This window comes from Staurois parvus, unplaced genomic scaffold (assembly GCF_062004578.1).
Source record: "Staurois parvus isolate SC_StPar_1 unplaced genomic scaffold, SC_StPar_1.0 ptg000375l, whole genome shotgun sequence".
In the NCBI taxonomy this organism is placed as follows: domain Eukaryota; kingdom Metazoa; phylum Chordata; class Amphibia; order Anura; family Ranidae; genus Staurois; species Staurois parvus.
In genome coordinates, this window is record NW_028318171.1 from 276,248 (window position 1) to 294,919 (window position 18,672).

The following is an 18,672-nucleotide window of genomic DNA, read 5'->3' on the forward strand; positions in this document are numbered from 1 at the left end:
GATGCCAGAACAACAGTGTTGTCCCGACGTCACAGGGACAGGAACACGGAAGCCGGATGCCGGCATCGGCCGAAGGAGATGGCCGGGGACGCTGCAGGGGACACATCGCGGGAGCGAAGGACAAGGTAAGCGCTGCAAGGGATTGAACATAAATATGAAGTACAACTTTTTAGGCACTGCAACCATTTTTATACACAGTCCCAGGGGATCAAATGTAATTGGACAAATGATTATTATCATAAATAAAATGTTCACTTTTAATATTTTGTTGAGAATTCTTTACTGGCAATGACTGCCTGAAGTCTGGAACCCATGGACATTACCAAAGACTGGGTTTCCTCCTTTCTGATGCTTTGCCAGGCTCTAACTGCAGCGGTCTTCAGTTGTTCCTTGTTTGTGGGTCTTTTTGCCTTTTAGTTTTGCCTTCAGCAAGTGAAATGCATGCTCAGTTGGGTTGAGACCAGGTGATTGACTCGGCCATTGCAGAATATTCCACTTCTTTTCCTTCAAAAGCTCTTAGCATGGTTTTGCAGCGTGTTTTGGATCATTGTTCATCTGTATTGGGAAGCGCTGTCCAATCAACTTTGCTGCATTGGCTGAATCTGGCCTGACAGTATATCTCTAAACACTGCAGAATTCATCCGGCTGCTTCTGTCTTCTGTCACATCATCAATAAACACCAATGACCCAGTGCCAGTGGAAGCCATGCATGGCCATGCCATCACACTGCCTCCACCATGTTTTACAGATGACGTTGTGTGCTTTGGATCATGAGCTGTTCCAAGCCTTCTCCACACTTTTTTTTTTTTTTTTTTCTTCCCCCTCATTCTGGAACAGATTAATCTTCGTTTCATCTGTCCAAAGACGTCTTCTCTTGATTGTAGACTTTGATAATGATACGCTCACCTCCTGGAGAGTGTCCTTCACTTGTCTGGATGTTGTGAATGGGTTTTTCTTTACCATAGAGAGGATCCTGCGATCATCCACCACTGTTGTCTTCCGTGGACATATGTGCCTTTTTTATGTTACTGAGCTCACCAGTGCGTTCTTCTTTCCTCAGAATGTACCAAGCTGTTGATTTGGCCACTCCTAATGTTGCTGCTATCTCTCTGATGGATTTGTTTTGTTTTTGAAGCCTTACAATGGCCTGTTTCACTTGCATGGACAGCTCCTTTGAACGCATGATGTAGGTTCACAGCAATAGATTCCACATGCAAATACCACACTTAGAATCAACTTCACACCTTTTACCTGATTAGTTGATGAAGAAATAATGGAGTAGCCCACACCTGGCCATGAAACAGCTTTTGATTCAATTGTCCATTTACTTTTGGTCCCTTGAAAAAGGGGGGGATGGCTACTCTTAAGAGCTGTAATTCCTAAATCCTTCCTCCAATTTGGATGTACATACCCTCAAAATTAAACCTGAGAATGTGCACTTTCCATCCATATCCATTATATAACTATAGCTTGAATATGTTTTAGTAAATACCTTGAAAAAAAAAGTAAAATTGTGCCTGTGTCCAAATATATATGGACCTAACTGTAAGACAATAGAATGGTTTCCTTATGAATTTAAACACAGTACATTTAAATGTTTATCCACTAGATGGCAGTCTATGATCTGACAAAGTTACCAGTTAGTGGATGTAATTGGATGTTTTCCAGAAGGGCTGTGATTATTTAAAAGCAGAATACTGCTGTAAAATTTATGTACAATTGAATAGTTAAAAATGACCCGTTAAGTTCACTTATTTTATTAAATACAAGTGAAAATATGCAAAATGAGCAAGTGACTGTCACAGGCTGTGTGCACTGAGCTGTTATATCATTATGTATGAAATGTGAACTGTGGATGTTGATACATAGCATGAAAGTAAACCTTTCTCTGGTTTATGGGGGTATACAGCTGTGAGAACTTGCTAAAGAGGTCTAGCAGTGAGAACCAACACAATAGCACCAGAAAGGCAGTTAGATAATCACCTCAGCAGCCTGAAAGCTGGAAAAGCTTTCCTTCTAAAGCTGGAAATACATTATACAATTTTCTTATTCAATTTCCTTTAGATTTACCCTCCTGATTGCATACAAATGTGAAAGTGTTGAATTTTGACCTCATGTTATATGGTATGTATGTATATACACACACTTTTTTATTTTTATTTTTTTTCTTCTTTAACTGCCTCCCATCCGCCATATAAGGTAATGACAGGCGCAAGGTGGTTCTCTTGTTCTGGGAGGACATCATATGACGTACTCCCACTCTAACCGCACGTGTGCGCTCCCTGGGGTGCTCAGCGTGGCGATCGGTGGTGCACTGTGTCCCTGGGACACAGCGCATCACTGATCAACAGAGCCAATGACGTTGGCTCTGTCATGTGATCCGCTGTGTCCAATCACAGCGGATCACATGTAAATAAGGAAATGCCGGTTATCGGCATACCCCTCCTCACGAGCTGTCACGGTGACAGCTCGTGAGGAGAGGAGAGCTGGTAATCGGCATTCGTCAGAAGGGACATGTACACTGATCATCAGGGCACTGATGGTCAGTGTGCCCTGATGATCAGTGTAGCCACATAAATGCCACCTGTCAGTGTTCATCAGTGCCACATCAATGCCACATCAGTGCCTACCAGTGCAAATCAATGCCACATATCAGTGCCCATCTGAGCTGCCCTTCAGTGCTACCTATCAGTGCCGCCTATCAGTATCCTTTCAATGCTCATTAGTGATTCCTGTCAATGCTCATCACTGCAGCCTCATTAGCGCACATCAGTGAAGGAGAAAAATCGCCTTTTTACAAAATTTTATAACTATTTTCTTTTCAAAATTTTCAGTTGTTTTTGGTTTCTTTAGCAAAAAATAAAAACCCAGAGGTGGATCAAATACCACCAAAAGAAAGCTGTCTCAAAAAAATGCTAAAAATGTCATATGGGTACAGTGTTGCATGACCACGCAATTGTCATTCAAAGTGTGACAGTGTTGAAAGCTGAAAATTGGCCTGGGCAGGAAGGGGATATAAGTAGGCAAGTGGTTAAAATTGCATTAGATTAGGTTTTCTTGCTATTTAGGTAACACATCTATGTCTGTTTTACCACTTTAATCATAAGCTTTTTGTTTTGTTTTTTTTCAACAGAGGTATATTGATGGAGGATTATCAAATTTCCAACCATTTTATGACCTACAGTCCATCATTACAGTGTCACCTTTCACTGGAGAGATTGACATTTGCCCTCGAGACTGTCCTGTCAGCCATTTATGCCTTCAAATTGTTAATACCAGCTTCCAGCTATCTGTCCAAAATATGTGCAGAGTGAGCTATTCCTTATTCCCACCTCCGTCCTTTGTAAGTATCATGAAACTGCCTTAATAGATTCTACTGCATTTGGAAGGAATTGACCTTACTGCCAGAACTGGCATATGGGAAGAGCACCAGTGGCAGGAAAGAAATGGCAAAGTAACACATTTCTATGAATGATATGGTGATGGTATGCATCCATCATCGCAGGTAATTGCTGACTGTGCAGACAGCCACGAATACCTGCAGCCACCAGCGACCTGTTATTATAGTGAATGGGGCCAGCTGCCACACCCACCCGCACCGCAGCAGGAATCTTCTGATTCCTGACACTACAATTTGTACCAGCCGAAATCGCCAGTGTGAATGTAGCCTTAGTTGTAAACCAATCATTCAAAAGAAAACAAATCTCGTTTCTGTACATTTTTAAAAGGCTTGGCTGGAGTGTGGTTTTAAATTGTTTGTCTTACTTAGATGAACATCTAGTGTTAGTTGGACTTTAAGATCCTCAGACTGTAGAGCAACCCCCTGTCACACTGTTAAAGGAAGGGGGAAAACTGGTCCACTGGTAGGATCAACCGGTAATGTACTGAAATTATATTTCAAGGGGGAAAACCAAAAACTCTTGGGTTAATGTAATTGACAGACTAAAGCATATGTCATTTTTTTATTTTGCCCATAGCTACACTTTAACATTCCTTGTGTAGCGCTACCCCCTTAGGAGTTGCTGAGTTTTGGGTCCCCCTATAGTCCTGCTCAGCTAGGCAACACGTATTTCCTTCCCACAGACTTGCATCCAGGAGACAGTAACCAGTCCTTGAGCTTGATATAAATGCAGTGCTACAAATAAAAAGATAAAAATGAATGGTAAAAGGTGAGCGCTAGTGCTGCGCTTGTAAAGTGATATTGTGATAAATCGTCTCTTAATGATGTAATAAACGAATAAATATAAAATCAATATATAAAGTGACGGTAGTGCATCATAAGCAAGAATGTAAATAAAGTCCAAAAAATTTGGTGATCCTAAATGGTGAGGGCTGGTAATATGAATGCACACACCAGAAGCGCATGAGATATGCGCATGTATATAAATATCCAGCAGTGGTCATCCAGAGTCTGGGCAGGGGCTGCGGGGTCATCAGGCACATAGGGCACACTCAGCTCCTAGGGACAGCTCACTGTTGTCATCAGACCATCAAACCAAAACTCTCGCGGGGACAGCTCCATGTTAATATCAGACCACCAGATCAGAAGCATCAGAGATTTGGGCGATATCACCACCTTAGGGGCTCACATTACATGAGCCAGAGACAAAATAGGTGCTAATAGTGTAGTATTTCTTTAATATGGCTTCAGTAACAAACGTGATAAGAAAGCACTCACATGGGATATAAAGCAGATAAAATGGCCACCGGCTTTCCTGGTGGCCGTGTGCGGCATGATGTCACTCTGGTAGGCTCCTCACTGACACGTTTCGTGCACCAGCATGTTATCAAAGGGATGAGCCTAAATATACAGGGAACCATATGCTTGAAGGTCACCATTTTGTTGGAGACCAAAACAGTCTCCATACAATAATCGAATTCTCAAAATACATATGGTAATTATATGTCTAAATATGCACAGTGGCTAAATGGTTAGCACCTCTGCCTGGCAGTACTAGGGTCGTTGGTTGCCACGGCACCTCCTGACTGGAGTTTGCATGTTTTCCCTGTGCCTGCGTCGGTTTCCTCCCACACTCCAAAGACATGCTGGTAGGTTAATTGGATCCTGTCTAAATTGGCCCTTATATATGAATGTGAGTTAGGGACCTTAGATTGTATGCCCCTTGTGGGTTAGGGACTGATGTGCATGTATAATAAATGTGTATGTAAAGCGCTGCGTAAATTGATGGGGCTCGCATAACATGAGCCAGAGACCAAATCGGTGCTAATAGTGTAGTCTTTTCTTTATTATGGCTTCAGTAACAAACGTGATAAGAGAGCACTCACATGGGATATAAAGCAGGTAAAATGGCCGCCGGTCTTCCTGGTGGCCATGTGCGGCATGACGTCACTCTGGTAGGCTCCTCTCTGACGCGTTCCGCGCACTAGCACGTTATCAAAGGGATGAGCCTACCCGGAGGACGCCATGACTTAAATAGTCCCTCGCGCATGCACGGGGGAGCGTCATGACGGCATACCGCGCATGCACGAGCGGGACGGACCCGGGGAAAGGACAATACGTCAGAGTTCCCATGGTGGAAACAACAGAGGCACAGATTGACCAGGTGGCTGTACTGGTTCACATATAAAGATGTAGAAATGCATGGAAATGAAAAGAAACGATCCTGGATAAAACCAACGGATCGCCATGATGTTGAAGGCTAAATTATACAGGGGACCATATCCTTGAAGGCCGCCATTTTGTCAGAGACCAAAACGGTCTCCATACAATAATAGAATTATCAAAATACATAATTATATGTCTATAAAATGGTGTGCTACAAATCTCTGCTAATATAGCATGAGAAATTAAAAAAATAAAATTAGTGAACAACCTCACAATTAATAAGTAACTTGTATAGGAAATCAAATGTATATAAGCCACCATTTTCTTGGAGACCAACACATTCTCCATACAGTCATAGGCAGTTTTTAGTATATCATTAGATATCCATTATGAAAACGGACTACAAGTCACAAATAAATTAGGTGTGAGAAATACAAAATAAATATATCAAATTAAAAAATAATAATAATGTGCAGCCTACTGGGCAATAAATAACCCATAAAACATATTATTATATGAAAAGTAACAGTAAGTATATAAAACAGTGAGTGCTGAGCAAAAATAGACCTAAAACAATAAAAATGATCACACAAAAAAATTATGATGAAAGACTTAAAATAAAATATAATAATTATACTATAATTTAAACTAATATAACCCCCAAAAAAATATATATATTGTAAAAAAATCTGATATTAAAAATAAGCGTGAAGACCAGACCGAAATAATTCAACAAGACTCCTGTCATATAACAAAATGACCAAACATAAATAAAACCAAAACAGACATAATAGTACATAAAATACAGTAGATGCCCAGAGAGTGCCAGTTAGCGGCACTTGAACGACCCATCTCCCAAGCCGAAACCTTAGACGCTATTAAAAGTCTAAAGCTACGTAAACGCCCAGGGCCAGATGGCTTCTCAGCCACTTACTATAAAAAATTTGCTCATCTCCTTACACCATCCTCACTAATGCTTTTAACGCTTTACTATCTGGCCAAACCTTCAATCATGAAACAGTGCAAGCAAACATTTCAATGATCCCAAAGCCGAATTCTGATGACACGCAGTGGTCCAACTATAGGCCAATCTCTCTCCTTAACATTGACATCAAACTGCTAGCAAAAGTCCTTTCTTCACGTCTTAACCTGTATATTGGCTCTTTAATTCATAATGACCAAGTGGGCTTTATCCCAACTAGACAAGCGGGAGATAACATCAGACGTGCATCCCTTTTGGCAAACTTAGCAAGATCCCGTAATATTCCCGCATATTTCTTGTCTCTAGATATCCGGAAAGCATTTGATACAGTCTCATGGCCATACCTCGATTATATTTTGCATCGGTGGGGTTTTGGCCCACATTTCTTAACCTGGATCTTCTCGCTGTATCGAGAGCCTTCGGCCAGAATTAGGTATCTGGGGCACAGGTCAGCTCAGTTCCCGATTTCTTGGGGCACGAGACAGGGCTGCCCTCTGTCCCCCTTGCTCTTTGCTCTGGCTATAGAGCCCCTAGCCCTCTTAATTAGAGCTAACCTGGATGTCAGGGGACTCGAGATAGGGGGCACACACCATAAGTTATGTCTCTTTGCGGATGACGTCTTGCTCTTTCTCACGTCTCCGTTGACTTCTTCTCCCTCCCTACTCCAGCTTCTCGAGGCGTTGGCGCGCTTTCTGGTCTAATAATAAACCCGAATAAATCTACAGCACTCAACATTTCTCTCCCCCCTAAAGAGTTGACGCATCTGAAACAGATTTTACCATTCCTTTGGTCACAGTGTCATATCCCTTTCTTGGGAATCAAACTGACCCCTAAGTTATCAGACCTTTACGCAGCTAACTATCTTCCGATGCTAAACCATCTCTCTGCCCTTCTGTCCAAATGGTCTTCCCTCCCCCTCGCATGGCTAGGCAGAATAGCAGTTATCAAGATGTCAATCCTCCCAAAAATTCTATATCTGTTTAGAGTCCTTCCAGTCCCAGTCCCCCCTCATTACCTCCGCACACTACAGCGTCGCATCTTTTCCTATGTATGGGGCAATACTCGCCCTCGTATACCCCGCTCCACCCTATACTCGATGGAGGTCTAGGCTTACCCGACATCAGCAAACATTATCAAGCAGCGCATTTAGCCCAATTACCTAAGTATCATGCAACCTTTGAAATCCCTCAATGGGTTGCGCTTGAATCAATAGAATGTGATCCCCTATCCACCGCTAACCTACTCTGGTTGAGGCCAATAGACCGCCGCTCTATAACCAACCCCATCACTTCTCATTTTTTATCCTTATGGGATAAACTGAAAACCCGTTACCACCTCCAATCACTACATAATCCTATGCTCTTGTTTCTGCGAAACCCAGCTTTTCCCCCGGCGTGGCAGACACCCCGTTTATTCAAAGCCTGGTCCTCTGCTAATTTGCTCCGTACGCATCACTTCCTACAGAGGAATAAGTTTAAATCCTTTGCCTCGCTGCGGGAAACGCATAGCCTCCCGGCCTCTGAGATATTTAGATACTTGCAGCTACAACACTTTTACGCCCCATACGCTACAATAACCAATCGGCCAGACACCATGTCTCTCTTTGAACGAGCGTGTTGCAAAGACCCTCATAGACGTGGGCTTATCTCCTGCTTATACTCACTCTTCGCCGCTTCGACCACCATGTCCCCCCCTCTATATACCCATAAATGGGAAGTGGATCTAGGTAAGAAATTCGACCCGTCTGATTGGGACCACATTTGGGCCAACACAAAATCGTCTTCACAGAACGTTGTAGCATTGGAAACGAATTATAAAGTTTTAACCCGCTGGTACTTGGTCCCAGCAAGAATCGCAAAATTTACCCCTAATTACTCGCCCAATTGTTTCAGAGGCTGTGCGGATCTGGGAACACATTACCATATATGGTGGGACTGTCCTGTAGCCCGAACCTTTTGGGATGAAATTTTTACCATGATATCTACATTTAGCACTATCACTATACGGCCAGACCCAACAGTCCTACTCAACCAATGCCCTTCTGGCATCTCCAACTCGCAATTTAAGCTCCTTATGCAAGTCACGACAGCGGCTAAACAGGTTATAGCAAAGTCTTGGAAATCCCCTACCCTTAGTGTCGCGGCCGTCAAAACCAGAATAACACAAGCCATGATACACGCAAAGGTGGAAGCCACAGTTATTGACACGATCCCTAAATTCCTGCACATATGGAGCCCTTGGGTAGAGCATTTCCTTCCGTCTAACTTTGACGAATCACTGCTTCTCCCTTGAGTTCAGTACTGTACGCCAAGGATATGGTCCATAACCCCTCGTGCGTAGCGCGTAGAGGCTGTTGTGAACTTGATGAATGATCATGGAGTCATGGTTGTTGTTCTTCTTCCCCTCCCCCCCCCCTTCCGCCCCTGTCTGACCCCCTCCAGACTTCCCTCTATTTCTTTAATGCACTTGGGAGACATTGCCATGATTGGCTGATACCATCTTGTGATCTGTCATTGATTTTTACTTACCTGTTTCCGTTAGAAATGTATAGGCGTTAATGCCTTGACCCTCATTCATTTTATAATGTCCTACTGTCACATTAATGCCTAGTATACATTAATGATGTCTCCTTGTTTGTGTCATTCCGGTTTATTGTTAATAAAATTGTTTGAACAAGAAAATAGATGCCCAGACTACAAATTAATAGTGAAAAATGTTTTGATAGGTGGAGGTGTTAACCTTTGACATCTTATCTAGTCACAGCGGATGTTTCCGCTTTTATATAGCAATATCAAGCATGTAGACGGGATAGAAGCCGTTAGAGTTTATCTCAATGCGTCCATGGACATACCTGGACAACAGAAAATGTTTATTTTAGACCTATTATATTTCGCTATGTACCACAACTATTTTTGGTTTAACTATGCTTTTTATCTCCAGATCACTGGAGTTGCTATGGGAGCAAAATTTGCTCCCAGTCTAGCAAATTTATTTATGTTCAGGTGGGAGGAGGATCTGAATTATTCAAGAGACTGGCCCTCCCTTGTATTTTACCTTCGGTATATAGATGACATTTTTCTTTTATGGCAAGGAAATTTTCTCTATTTAAATTTTTTTACAACTTTACATTTTAATGATCTTAATATTAAATTAACCTTCCAGTATGATCTTATTGAAAACAATTTTCTTGACTTAACTTTGATAAATGACCGGACTGATATCATTACTAAAACTTAAAGAGCACAGAGAGAAATAGCTTTCTGCCCATGGACAGCTGCCACCATCCTGTGTGGCTGAATAACATACCTAAAAGTCAATTTCTCATGTTGCGTAGCAACTGTGCAAATATTCATGATTATTGCTGTCAAGCAGATGTTCTTAAAGATAGGTTTTTAGAAAAAAGGCTATGACAATTCTACTCTGGACAACAGTATCAAAGAAAATAAATATATAGAAATCCCCCTGCGCTCCACAGAACCTAGTGAGTAAGCTGCTATCACCTATTCTCTATACCGCAAGATGTGTGAAACAAAATAATATAATAGTGGTGAAGCGCTCAACTAAAATAATCAAAAAACTAGTGCAATACCTCCTTTGTAAATATACCCTGGTGATATAGTTATAAATGATACCTCTTAGACTAAAAATTATACGATGGTAACTAGTGCAATATCCTCATCACTGTATATTAAATAGCTAGTGATGTAGTGATAAACGATTATTACTTGTTAACCTATGCAAAAAGAGATACTCAAATACAATTAATCAAACCAATTTAAATAAAAATCAAATAAGATAGTGATGCCACACTGTGCAAAAAAAGTGTTCAAATAATATCACTCCATGCTGCAATAGTGCTCTTCGTGAAATCTTGACGTGACTCCCCTCAATGATAGCCAAAATGCCCCCTCACCTTCCACATTCGACCCTTGCGGGTCACAGAGCTTTTTATATATAAATATATCTCTGCCAGATTAATTCTCCTCCACTGCCTCCACCGACCATGATCCTCCTCCAGGCAGTAAGTAATACTCCAATAGCTCCCCTCACCAAACGGACTCTGCCAGATATAATCCTCCTCCACTGCCTTCACCGCTCAAGATCCTCCTCCAGGCAGTCAGTTACACTCCAATACCCCTCACAGAATGGACACAGACACAGGGTGCATATGGAAAACAAAATCACATCTCCATAGTGCAACACCGTTTAATGCACTTAATCTGTAAAATAAAACATTACACTCACATGTCCTTTCAGCAAAGTAAAGCAGTTCCCATGTACTATGGGTGTATACAGGTGTCCAAAGATGGCGTCCGAACCCGGAACCTGAAGTACGTCACCCCTATACGTCGACGCGTTGCGCCACGAGCACGTGGCTTCTTCAGGATGAGGATATTGCACTAGTTACCATCGTATAATTTTTAGTCTAAGAGGTATCATTTATAACTATATCACCAGGGTATATTTACAAAGGAGGTATTGCACTAGTTTTTTGATTATTTTAGTTGAGCGCTTCACCACTATTAACAGTATCAAAGAACTTACTTACATCAGATAAAAAAGTAAGGTCTAAACTTTTTTGCCTTTTTTTTCCTTTTTTTTTAATTTATTACAAATTTTTCAATACAACATAAAGAGGTGACAAAAATTATTAAAAAGAATTGGGCGATTCTAAAAAATGATCCCATTTTGGGTGATATTCTGCCAAACCATCCAGAAATCACCTTTCCAAAAGCCCCTTCTCTGAGACACACTTTGGCACCTAATGTGGTTGATCCGCCTAAGAATTTATAATTTTCCTTTTGAATTAAAAGGTTTTTTTTTCCATATAATAGATGTATGGCCTGTCAGTATAATGGCTCTCATAAACACAAAGTTTACAGATTTTATATCCAACACAACAGGGAATTTTTATAATATTAATTCTCTTATCTCATGCAATAGTACACATGTGGTCTATTAGCTTGAATATCCATGCAAGAAACAGTACATTGGCAGAACCACCAGAAGATTAAGAGATAGGCTTAGAGAGCACATTTACAATATTAAGAAGGGCTACAAGGAACACTCCCTCTCTAAACATTTTAGAGATCATCATTGTAGAGATCCAACTAATTTGAAGTTCAATGGAATTGATCTTATCACACCACACTGGAGTGGTGGCCATAAACGGAGAGCTCTCTCACAATTAGAGACCAAGTGGATTATCGAATTAAGATCCCTTTCTCCAAATGGCCTAAACATTGATCTGGACATAAACTGTTTCATAGATAACAGTTAGACCCTGTCCTTCCTTTTATCCGTGTTCTTATCTTTCATTAACATTTTACATCATTTTATAGATCTTTTTCTATTTTATACATATTTATATTTCTGCATCTCTATTTCTGCATTTACATGCTCCGTTTTATTTTTTTGCCTTTTTATAAAAAGGTTTTTTATCAAACTTTTCACTACTACTTTGGAGTCTGGACATCTATTTTATGTACTATTATGTCTGTTTTGGTTTTATTCATGATTGGTCATTTTGTTATATGACATGCGTCTTGTTGAATTATTGGTCTGGTCTTCATACTTATTTATTTTTAATATCACATTTTTTACATATATATATATATATATATATATATATATAATATACAGTTGTGTTCAAAATAATAGCAGTGTGTTGAAAAAAGGTGAATAAAGCTCAACATCCTTCTAATAGCTTTTATTTCCATACACACAAACGCATTGGGAACACTACACATTCTATTCCAAATCAAAACATGAAGAAAAATATATCAAATTTGTGTTGTTCCTCTAAACAAAATTGAAGAAAAGTGAATATTAGACTGTTCAAAAAAATAGCAGTGTTTGTGTTCTTCTTTACAAACTCAAACATTCACTATATAAACTGAAAAATGTTTGAAGATTTTGCTTTCCTTTGAATCACTTAATTAATATTTAGTTGTATAAGCACTGTTTCTGAGAACTGCTGTACATCTGTGTTGCATGGGGTCAACCAACTTCTGGCACCTGTGAACAGGTATTCCAGCCCAGGATGATTGGACTACATTCCACAGTTCTTCTCTATTTCTTGGGGTTTTCCTCAGAAACTGCATTTGGATGTCACCCCACAAGTTTTCTATTGGATTAAGATCTGGAGATTGGGCTGGCCACTCCATAACGTCAATCTTGTTGGTCTGGAAGCAAGATGTTGCACGTTTACTGGTGTGTTTGGGGTCATTGTCTTGTTGGAACACCCATTTCAAGGGCATTTCCTCTTCAGCATAGGGCAGCATGACCTCTTCAAGTATTCTGATGTATTCAAACTGATCCATGATCCCTGGTATGCGATAAATAGGCCCAACACCGTAGTATGAGAAACATCCCCATATCATGATGCTTGCGCAACCATGCTTCACTGTCTTCACAGTGTACTGTGGCTTGAATTCAGTGTTTGGGGGTCGTCTGACAAACTGTCTCCGGCCACTAAACCCAAAAAGAACACTCTTACTTTCATCAGTTCACAAAATGTTGCGCCATTTCTCTTTAGGCCAGTCAATGTGCTCTTTTGGCAAATTGTAACCTCTTTAGCACGTCTCTTTTTTCAACAGTGGGACTTTGCGGGGGCTTCTTGCAGATAGCTTGGCTTCACATAGGCGTCTTCTAATTGTAACAGTACTCACAGGTAACGTTAGACCTTCTTTGATCTTCCTGGAGCTGTTTGTTGGCAGAGTCCTTGCCATTTTGGCTATTCTTCTATCCATTCGAATGGTAGTTTTTTGCTTTCTTCCACGTCTTTCAGGTGTTGGTTGCCATTTTAAAGCATTTACGATCATTTTAGCTGAGCAGCCTATCATTTTCAGCACTTCTTTATATGTTTTCCCCTCTCCAATCAACTTTTTAATCAAGGTACGCTGTTCTTCCGAACAATGTCTGGAACAACCCATTTTCCTCAGAATTTCAGAGAGAAATGTACAACATTTGCTACCTTTCTTCCTTAAATAAGGGCAATAATTGCCACCTGTTTTTCAAAGAATGAATGACCTCACTAATAGAACTCCACACTGCTATTATTTTGAACATGCCCCTTTCAATTAGTGATTCAATTACGCAGAATCAGCAGCATGAATGTCATGACTGTTGGGTCTGTTGGATTTCTATTACTCTGTTACACCTGCTAGTAAATTATTTGCCATGTAGAAATATCATTTCTACCAAAAACAGTGATTGATCAGGTTAGTGATGTCTGACTACTATTATTTTGAACACAACTGTACTACTTTTAGTGCGATTTGCATAGACATCTGTGTCAGATGTCTTGCAAATCGCACCTCAAATCAGCAAGTCACCCGATTTTGAAATAGTGCAACCTCACTGTAATTCGCATGATTTCAAAATTGGCTTTGATGTGACTGGGGTGTTAGAACCAGCATGGGACAGTTGCAGCATCACACTGATGGCACAACAAAGAGGTGAGTTTGAATATTTAAATTTTTTTTTTGTCACCCAGACTTCTCCTCTAAGCTATACTGCATAGTCATAAACTGGGGCATGGCTTTGAGCATGAAATAAATAAAAATAAGTGGAATATATTCCTTTTATCCAGAAAGAGAAACAATATGTAAGCTAGAGTTGGCAGTAAAGATTGCATGAATATCACAGGTAGAAAGTAATGGTTCATACCTTTTTAATAGATCACCCTCTTCACCCACAGGTGCTAAATGACTTTTATTACCAAGGCTATAAAGATGCTATTCTATATCTCATTAAGAATGGTAAACATCGACTGTACCTTGGGGATCAAAACCATACCAATGGAGTCTTGAGAAACAAGGACAATAAACTGAGACAACATGAAAAGTTACCAGGTAAATAGAAGATCAGTATTTAAATTTAATGAAGTGAGAAGAACAGTACTGGAGATATAAAACACAAATTGGAACAGTGGAACCATGCGCTGGAAGCATACAAATTCTGACTGGCTGAATGCTATTGGACTTCATTATAGACCCTTGCATACAGGGTTAAAGCTATGAACAATATACCTAATTTAGGGAATGGATTAATATGGTGCTCTTCATTTTAATTCCACCCATTTAATGAACTTAGTGTTTGCATGAATGTTAGTTCCACTGGTGCCTTGATTGTTGTCTACAGGAATTGGAACACCAAATATTAGTCGTTGCAGATATCTTTAACCCCTTCACGCCAACGTCACACAAATATGTGGCCTCACAGAACTGGGCTTTTTTCCATGGGGCCGTATATTTGCATATCTGTCTGTCACTGAGAGCCCCAAGGCCCGTTCTAACAATCGGGACCTGGGACTCCTGATTCCAGGTCACATGATCGCTTTGATAGCCTTTTTTTTTTTTTTTTCCTCTATGAATGGAGGAGAGAGATACATTGTATCTCTCTAACTCCTTGCATAGAGGAAAAAAGTTTGTTAAAAAAAAAAAAAAATTGATATAAGTGTCAGTGTGTTTTAGTTAAAAATAAAAAACAAAACAAATTGTGCACTATTGTTTCTGGGCACATATATGGTATCACTGCAATCGTCAAGAGCTGGAAAATTTATTTTGGGTTGTTCTTTGGTGGTAGATTATGGTAGTACTAAACACACAGCTAAATTTAAAAAAAATGATTTTTTTTTTTTTTACTATTTTGGGCCAGTTTTCCTTTGATATTGCATTAATTCACAATTTTGTATAGATATAAGTGTGAGCGATGTTTGTTTTTCATTTATTTGTATCTCTGTTCAAAACACTCAGCTGTTCACAACAGCAGCTGCACATTTTATGAAGGTATTATTCATCAGGTAACCACATAAGCATAGGTGTTTTATTTTTTTACTCATATAAAATAATATTAATACTTTTTTAAAAGTCAAAAAGAAAATCTGTATTAATAAACCAGACCCCTTGTTTACACAAAGTCTAACTCCGCTTGTTGGTATGATAGGCACCTCAGGACCGAAGATGGAAACCAGGGACAATGTGTGGTAAGTCAGAGAAGTTACCAAAGTAACATGTTGTTTCCTACTTTGCCTCTTAAGTCCTCCCATAACCACCGAGCATACACAGCAGAAGGAAAGGAGAAGCCTATGACGTTTTATTAAATCATAAACCAGCTTAAAAAGGCACTTACAATGTTTTATATGCAGTCAGGTGTTCGCAGTAATAAACCAGGAAGTGTCACTGGTGTTCCAGTGTGCATTCCACTAGACTGGAATAGAATTACCGTATTTTTCGCTCCATAAGACGCACCTGACCATAAGACGCACCTAGGTTTTAGAGGCAAAAAACAAGAAAAAAAAATATTCTGAACCAATGGACTGCGGACACAGTACAGGAGATGACGAGAGACTGCGGACAGTACAGGAGATGACCAGAGACTGCGGACACAGTACAGGAGATGACCAGAGACTGCAGACACAGTACAGGAGATGACCAGAGACTGCGGACACAGTACAGGAGATGACCAGAGACTGCAGACATAGTGCAGGGAATGACCAGAGACTGCAGACACAGTACAGGAGATGACCAGAGACTGCAGACAGTGCAGGGAATGACCAGAGACTGCAGGCACAGTACAGGAGATGACCAAAGACTGCAGACAGTGCAGGGAATGACCAGAGACTGCAGACACGGTACAGGAGATGACCAGAGACTGCGGACACGGTACAGGAGATGACCAGAGACTGCGGACACGGTACAGGAGATGACCAGAGACTGCGGACACGGTACAGGAGATGACCAGAGACTGCGGACACGGTACAGGAGATGACCAGAGACTGCGGACACGGTACAGGAGATGACCAGAGACTGCGGACACGGTACAGGAGATGACCAGAGACTGCGGACACGGTACAGGAGATGACCAGAGACTGCGGACACGGTACAGGAGATGACCAGAGACTGCGGACACGGTACAGGAGATGACCAGAGACTGCGGACACGGTACAGGAGATGACCAGAGACTGCGGACACGGTACAGGAGATGACCAGAGACTGCGGACACGGTACAGGAGATGACCAGAGACTGCGGACACGGTACAGGAGATGACCAGAGACTGCGGACACGGTACAGGAGATGACCAGAGACTGCGGACACAGTGCAGGGGATGACCAGAGACTGCGGACACAGTGCAGGGGATGACCAGAGACTGCAGACAGTGCAGGGGATGACCAGAGACTGCAGACAGTGCAGGGAATGACCAGAGACTGCAGACAGTGCAGGGAATGACCAGAGACTGCAGACAGTGCAGGGAATGACCAGAGACTGCAGACAGTGCACGGAATGACCAGAGACTGCAGACAGTGCACGGAATGACCAGAGACTGCTGACCTTTGGGGAGGGAGGGGGAGCGGGTACCTGTCAAATTCAGGTACCCGCTCCCACTTCCGGAGTTGTCCTTACCTCTTCTTCCCGGGCCGGCTTCTGTGACAGCCGGGTGCCCACTGCGCATGCGTGAGAAGCGCTGCGCTTTGTGAATGGCCCGGCGCCTTCTGGGACCTGTCATGTGTCCCAGAAGACACCGGATCATTCACAAAGTGCAGCACATGCGCAGTGGGCACCCGGCTGTCACAGAAGCCAGTGCGGGAAGACTGTGCAGCGCTGGAGCGAGGAACAGGTAAGGCCCTGCAGGAGACAACAGCTGAGCGGCCGGCCCGGTATTCTGACATGGCGGCCGCAAAAATACCAGACCGGCCGCTTTATATTCGCTCCATAAGACGCACTGACATTTCCCCCCCTTTTTTGGGGGGAAAAAAGTGCGTCTTATGGAGCGAAAAATACGGTAACCGGAAGTCCTGCCCGCTCCATCATTCATGTGCGATGTCCTGCTCCTGGGGATATACTGTAAATCTAAAGGAGGTATAGGTCTTCCAGTAATTTCCATTTACTATTATGCAGCCATTTTAGATCAACTTCTGGCATGGTCTTTCCCGTCAGATAAATTATGGGTACAAATAGAGCAGAGTGTGGTTCCCAATAAAGATCTTCAAGCCTTACTATTAGCTAGATCCATTACACCCAAACTCTTAAATAAATTTCTTCCGTCCATCTCCGCAACACTTGAAGCGTGGATAATTGACCTGAACAAAATATCATCATCCTCTCCCAAGCTTCAAATTGATATACCATTACCAGCGTATGAATACTTTATCCCTAATCTCAATACCAACCCTTTAAGGGATCTAGGTTACAGCACTTTTGCTGACATAGGGAACACTGTACCAAACAGAGGCTTACACTCTTTTCTGCAAATTAGAGATTATCATATTGTGAATCTGAAGAAATGGATTGTAACCTCTAACCCTTTGTTTTTCTCCTTTTTCTTTTCTCATTCTTTTCCCTTCCCTTTCTTTTCTCCCTAACGCTATACTACCTGAAAATCCGGCCATACATTGGTCTGCTCTTCTGTGATGGCAATTAGTGCACTATGTTGGTATAATATACCTAAATTGTAACCAATATTGTTGGTAGCTAAAAGTGCAATTATTGATTAGTTTTGTTTATGTATACCTTAGTTGGCCGACTAGGCCTAGTATATGATATCTTTCTTAATTTTAAGAGCGTGCTATCACCATGGTGCTAAGATAAGTTTGTACTTATTTTCTATCTTGGACATTTCTATTTTGATGTAATTGTTAAAATTTCAATAAAAAACATTTGAAAAGAAACTAATCTTTTTTGTCAGTAAAGCAGCTCACAAAACAAGGCAATGTTGTGACCTTCCAAGGTGACAGTTGTGCCATCATAAAAGGGGATATCCTAAAGGCTACAATTACAGATGGACTGTATGAGCTGAACTGCAATGAGGTGGTTAATAGTGCCAAGGAAGAAACACATTGAATCTGCATTCACACATGCTCCAGATGACTTGGGCACAGAAGTCCTGGCATAATAAAGAAATGAACTGGAAATGACTAAGCAAGTGGAATAAAAAAAAGTCCATGTGATCAAACAATGAAATGCACCAGCTGTATAAAAGGAAGAAGACACGAAAAGACTCTCCAAAGCAGGGTAACAGTAGAGCTAAAAAAGCTCTGGACTTAAATCATTCAGATCTTTGCAGTGCAATGGAAAAATAGAAAACAGGACCCACATCTAAGAGTTTGGGGGTAGGCAAGGT

The 18,672-nt window shown here is 41.2% G+C and overlaps 1 protein-coding gene across 2 annotated transcripts in view; it reads left to right on the plus strand.

The window, feature by feature from the left end:
* LOC149456116 (omega-hydroxyceramide transacylase-like) overlaps positions 1-18,220 on the plus strand; it is a 34,899-nt gene extending 16,679 nt beyond the window's left edge. Inside the window, exons 4-7 of one of the 2 annotated variants that reach the window (XM_089685403.1) lie at positions 3,134-3,343; positions 14,251-14,404; positions 15,498-15,537; positions 17,974-18,220. In XM_089685403.1, coding sequence (XP_089541529.1) covers positions 3,134-3,343; positions 14,251-14,404; positions 15,498-15,537; positions 17,974-18,007 — 438 coding nt within the window. In that variant the 3' untranslated portion in view covers positions 18,008-18,220. Of the gene's footprint in view, positions 1-3,133; positions 3,344-14,250; positions 14,413-15,497; positions 15,538-17,973 lie in introns of those variants that run through there. The other variant, XM_089685404.1, reaches the window with a different exon arrangement.
* Positions 18,221-18,672: the final 452 nt, after the last annotated feature.